This window comes from Sceloporus undulatus, chromosome 5 (assembly GCF_019175285.1).
Source record: "Sceloporus undulatus isolate JIND9_A2432 ecotype Alabama chromosome 5, SceUnd_v1.1, whole genome shotgun sequence".
Taxonomy (NCBI): domain Eukaryota; kingdom Metazoa; phylum Chordata; class Lepidosauria; order Squamata; family Phrynosomatidae; genus Sceloporus; species Sceloporus undulatus.
Genome location: NC_056526.1, coordinates 71,768,414 through 71,774,413, shown reverse-complemented (window position 1 = coordinate 71,774,413; position 6,000 = coordinate 71,768,414). Strand labels below are relative to the sequence as shown.

Sequence of the window (6,000 nt, the reverse complement as noted above, 5' to 3'; positions counted from 1 at the left end):
ATCGGAGAACTGGAATTCCCTTTAAAGCATTCAGAAACTTGCTCTCTTCTCTAAAGGGTTGCACTGATTATTCTAAGCAAACATCTGTAAAAGATATATCTGCTAGCATTAACCAGTAAGTTACTGTGCATACAGTAAGGTAAACCCCTTCACAAGGTTGTCAAGTTGTGTCTGACTGTAGGGAGCAGTGCTAATCTCCGTTACTAAGCCAAAGAGCCAGTGTTGTCAAAGACAACTCTGTAGTCAAGCTGCACTTGGGCTTCGAACTGCCAACCTGCCAATCCTGCAGTTGTCAGAGTCAGTGTCTTAACCACTGAGTCTGCAGCTACTAGTGACTATGGCAAAACTGTGCCTGAAATCATGGCAATAATCATGGGTTGTTTTCAAGGAAAATGTGGTGTACATTATTCTTTTGTGTAGGCTTGTGATAAAAAGAAAATGACTGGGTTCACATGCAGACTTTGTCCCATTAACTTATGTCCATTTACTGCAACTCTTGAACAATATGGAAAAGTTGACTGCACAAGAAAAAGTGGTAGTTGAACATATGAATGACTTCACAGAGTTACTGATTTTATACTGCAGCTTCTCTAGAACTCTTATAACATCACACCTCAGACATAAGCACAACAGTGTTGTTGTTGTGTGTCTTCATATGATCCTAAGGCCAAAAGTCAGAGTGATTTCTGGGGCTAAGAGTATGTGACTCCCGCAAGGCCACCCAGTGGGTTTCCACGGCTGAGTTGGAAATCAAATCCTGGACTCCAGAGTCATAGTCCAACAGTTAAACCACTGCACCATGCTGGCTTGAAAGCAGATTTGAGTTGAAATCAATAGAGTCTACTACCCACATGCTAGAAATGATTCTAAAATTTTTAAATGGAGCAAGACTACTACAGTGTTTTCTTGTAATAAAGAAGAAAGTATCACACACACCCCAAACTCCTGCAAAACTGAGTATACAGAATAAAGTGAATTTCAACTGACCTCTTCCAATTTGTTCACATACTGGTATGTAAAAGAAAAAAACAAACATCTCAGATTTGGAAATTTTGTACCATATAATGTGCTGAACATTTTTATTTTTCCATTCTATTACCCTGAAAATTCTTTAACTATTAGACTCTACAGATGGAAACCTGATTAAATATATGTTGCTTTACATGTTACAATGATAACCTTATATAAAAATATATTTGTATAAGATATAGCATTGGAAAGTTGCTTTCAGAAGAGCAACATCTGAGAAATATTTAACACAATGGACAACAGAAAAATAAAACCATATAATGGTGAATACACAGTCAACAATAGGAAGTTTAACTAGACCAGAATTCATTCTAAATTCCTTTGTTTTTGATTTTTTAAAAAGTAAGAATCCAATTTTAACCCAGCTTTCAATATATACAGGCACCCTTCTTTTCAGTTTTTGCTGCTGTTGCAAGGGAATTTAGCACACAACAAGCAAATGATATACAAATGAAAAGCTGTAAAGAAGACAATAAAAATGAGAACACAAAACTTTAACAACACTAAAGGTAGAGACTTTTAAGACTGTGCAATAAAACAGGCCTGCCTTCCTTTCAAACATTTCTTTGGCACCATTATGAGAGGATCCTTTCTGTTTGGAGTTTATTTCTGAGATGACCACATAATCATTTCTGTACAGCCATTTTAAAAACATATCTATACAGACAGAAACTCTGAGTTTGCCTTTTAATTTATGAAGGCTGGTATCCCGTTAGTGAAGTACACATCCATAAGTCGCATTACCCATGTGGGGTCAATTAGTTCTCATGGCACAAGAGAGGTAGTTTGCTAACAGTGACGGAAGTGAAGTTGGCATACAGAAATATTGTTAGTTGTAATTGTGCACTGTGGTTACACATTGCACAAGGATGGTTCAGGAAAGAGAAGAAGCAGCATCCATGCATGCATGGCGAACAGTGCTGCATATGAAACACAGAGGACAACCAAGTAAGAAACCAACATATTAAGGGTCAAATTATATGTCACGGGATTAGAACTCCTAGTGTCTTTTTTCTTGATTATGAAGCAACCATGGTGCAAATAGTTATTTCAATTAATGATGTTGTGTAAGGTGAAGGGATTAACCTGCAACCCTGATTTACCCAGCCATAAAGAAATTGTGAGAAATTGTCACTATGAAACACTAGGACAACATTGAAAGAGATCTGGTGCCATCATTCTCCAAGTGCAAATGTCAGAAATATAGTTCTGGTTCTGTTGGTTAAAATGTGATACTTGTTTTTAAGTGCATATTCATATATTGCTGTTTTGCTATGCCATAAAAGTTTTAAAAGTGGAATGAGATTTTTCTTTCTTTACAGGTGTTATAACCTGTACCTATATTTGAGCAATTGCTACAAAATATATCTCTATCTATATATAAAAGCTCTTATATCTACAGTCCTCCATCCGTTCTCACAGTCTTCAGGCTCACATCTCTCGGGGGACGAATGGTGGGGAAATGAATGGGGTGAGCCCCTGTGGCATGCCCCTGTATGCCCGTGCCCATATTCAAGCCAATGGGGCTTGAATATAAGCTAAACTCCATTTTCACGAGGAGGTCCTGAACAGATCCCTGTGAAAAAGAAGGGGCAACTATACATGCATTTACTTAGCTTAAAACATATTTTTGGGCAATATTTCAAGTGATTTCTCCCCACCACCCTTTCTCATCTTCTGTGTCTCTTATTCTAAAACCACAGATGTAGGGACACATCTTGGTTTTATAAGACATTGTGGAAACAGTCACATGTGTTGTGTTATGTTGGTGGTCTGTTTAGCCACACAGAGAAGTTTGTAATAAATCTGGTATGGCGTTTGGAACACCACATGGGAAAAGCACAGAGTCTGGAGCTTGACAGTTCACCCATACAAAATTACAATCCAGCAACATTCCTGTCATTTGCACAGATCCTGCTGAGGAGTATTTCTGAATAAACCTGGTTTATCGGACCTCTCACATGATAAGGGGATTGAGAATTGGATGCATAGGCTTGAAGTTTTACCAGGTTGCTTTGGTTGTTGAAATGTTTACCCAGAGCATAGGGCTTTGAAAATCTCATTGCCATGGGAGAACTTCCTTCAGATGTTTTGGATTTTACCACCTGAAAATGAAGAAAACAAAAGTATGTGAAACGTTCATGTTGATGCTGCAGGGTAACAGTAAAAATGGTCCATTTAGGCTACAGGTACTTAACAGAAGGATAATTAAATACAGTTGCTGCTATGTTTAAAACAGGAGTGGACTCAAAGTGGCCTACGGGTCACATGTGGCTTCCAGTTCCTCTCCAGCACCCTGATAATTTTTGCCCCCAAGTTGCAAATGCCAACCATAGAAGCCTCCCAGGATACAATCTGCCAAATAAATATAATTCTTCCCACACTGAGCTTCATTTAGGTCTTAAAAATAAATGGAAGTGACTGGCTTTGGATTTCTGTGTGCAATTTCCAATTGGGGGCAAAATATGGAGGGCCAGGGATAGAAATACAGTCTTCCAAAGTCTGGAGGAGGGTAAAAGTCTGTCCCCCAGAATCTGCCCACCCCAGTTTCAACATCTTGCAGAGCAATACTATTCTCAGGTTAGACTTGTTTGCTAAGGAAAGTGTTATTGCTAAAAGCCTAGACTAGTGTAATTGCTAAGTTGCCTTGTGTAAGCCTTAAGCCAGGATAAGGATAATGCTACTGTAACTATATATAAGGTGGAAACTGGGTATCATTGAATGTGGGATAGGAAAAAATAATAAAGATTCAGGTCATTAGTTCATATCCTATTCTCTTTCAGGGACAGATTCTGCCTCCCAAACTAATGTAAGATGTATACACATAACTTGAATGCCCTGCAGTACTATGTCTTCATTTACTATTTGTTGTATGTTTTAAGTCATTTCATATAGTAACCCAAGTACAAATTCTAAACTCTTTTTCCTTTCCCAGGTGTTGAGTGTTTGCAAACAAACTTTGATAGGTCAAATCTATCCATTTCACTTTCTCCCACATTTGAATTTTCATGCAGCTCTCTTGTGTTGAAGACAGGGAATCCATATGGAACATACCTAAGAATAATAAGATTCCTTTTGAAGCCTTGTTTAGAGATGAACTGCACAACTTGTTGTAGTTCTAAGCAGGATCTGGAATGGCTCTGTCTCTAGAGGACTCATGGGAATTTTGCATCAACAGACATCACTAGGTTGTCAAATAGCTTTCCTGCTGCAAGGCACAGAGGCCTGCTGTTATGATGAGCCCTTTTCATTTCTGAAGAGCTCAAGCAACTTGACATCACTGTCGATTGACCTGTCTCCTCTAATTCTATGCGGTTTTCATTTTGAAATGGCTCATAACTGATAATACCTGAGTGCACCATTCTGCTTATCACAGTAGGACCCATGTTGGTTCAAAGCCAGACACCTGAAACCAAACCAGCTGCTGCAGCTGTCTTTCCTTTTCATTTCTTTGCCGCACATCAGGCCTCAGTCAAAACAATGTGGTAAAATGCTTTGAAGTGCTACCCCAGGTGCTTTATTGGAGCTCCTTAAGAGGCACAGTGTTTCTATAAAGTAGTCACTGTAAATGTTGAGGGCACATTTAGCTAATGTGTTGTAGTGATTGGAATTAAATGATTGGATTTAATTTAGGGCCCTTTCATACTACAAAATTGTTGCGCTATGATTCCACTTTAATTGCTATTGCACATCCTATGGCATCTTGAGGTGTGAAGCCTGGTGAACTCTCTGGCTAAAAATTCTTAATACCCCTCACTAAACTGCAAATCATGGGATTCTGTAAGATGGAACCATAGCAGTTAAAGTGGAATCAAAGTGTTATAATTATATAGTGTGAAAAGTCCCTGGGGGATTGGATTGGATTTAGGAACTGGATTAAGTGATTTGAAAAAAAGCAGAAAGCACAGTTGCAATTAACTAAAGGAAAGGATGACAAATTTTTATCTCCTTTAATAGCACAGGTAGGCAATTTTAGACTTGCTCCTCCTGGTTTCTCCTCCATCATCATCATTACCACCATCATCACCAACGACACAATAGTAACAACACCTGCCATTCATCCCAAAACCAGAACTCAAGGCAGTGTGCAGGTTAAAACAAATGCCATATAGCTGAAAGCTGCAAAAGGTTAACAATGAACTACAGTCAAGCCCTCCATATCCACAGATTCTTTATCCACAGATTCAAGCATCCACGGGTTGAAAATATTCAAAAATATATATATTTGTTTATTTCACCATTTTATATAAGGGACACCATTTTACTATGCCACTGTATTTAATGGCATAAATACAGCATTCATGGATTTTGGAATCCACGGGGAGTCCTGGAACCAAACCCCAACAGATACAACTGTCAAGAACATTAATAACAATTTAAAAGATACAGTTAAAAAGAATAAAAGCTGTTTTAAAACAGTACAGTCAAAAGGTCTTTCTTTTAAAAAAATCCATTTTTGAAAGCTTGGACAGTGGTTGGTTAGAGTCAAGACCCTTTGAATCAATTGTTGAAAGCTGAGTCAACATGTAGATACATCTCATTGATTCAAGGGGTCTCCAATGATGTTAGGCCCTTGTTGAAGGGAAAAGTCTTTGCCTGCTAACAGAAGGGAAGCAGGCTGTTCTAACCTCCCTTGGAAAAGAGTCTCAGAGCCTAGGATGAATATTCTGAATATCTGAGGACTCTCCTGCTTATTCTTCTAAATATAACCTTGGATCAGGCCAGTGTCTTGCCCTGATAGCCCCAGTGGTATTTCTAAGAGGGTATGTATTCTCCTGACTCAGTCTGGAAAAGGAGCAGGAGAGAGGGAAGACTCTCTTAGCATATTTATCTATAATAAATTTGGCACCTTTAAATTATTAAGTATCCTGATGCAGCACAAGCAACTCAGATTAGGCAAGGATGTGAAAATTGGTCACTTTTGTTCTCATTGTGTGTCTCAGAGTCACACTGGTACTTCTTTTCTGTCTT

General features: G+C 38.5%; 1 protein-coding gene across 5 annotated transcripts in view; it reads right to left on the bottom strand.

Annotated features, from left to right (window-relative positions):
• Positions 1-1,062: 1,062 nt before the first annotated feature.
• The window catches only part of CPED1 (cadherin like and PC-esterase domain containing 1), a 125,579-nt gene continuing 120,641 nt past the window's right edge, over positions 1,063-6,000 (bottom strand). For all 5 annotated transcript variants that reach the window (XM_042468490.1, XM_042468489.1, XM_042468488.1 and 2 more), the window contains one exon: positions 1,063-3,134. In XM_042468490.1, coding sequence (XP_042324424.1) covers positions 2,907-3,134 — 228 coding nt within the window. In that variant the 3' untranslated portion in view covers positions 1,063-2,906. The remainder of the gene's footprint in view (positions 3,135-6,000) is intronic.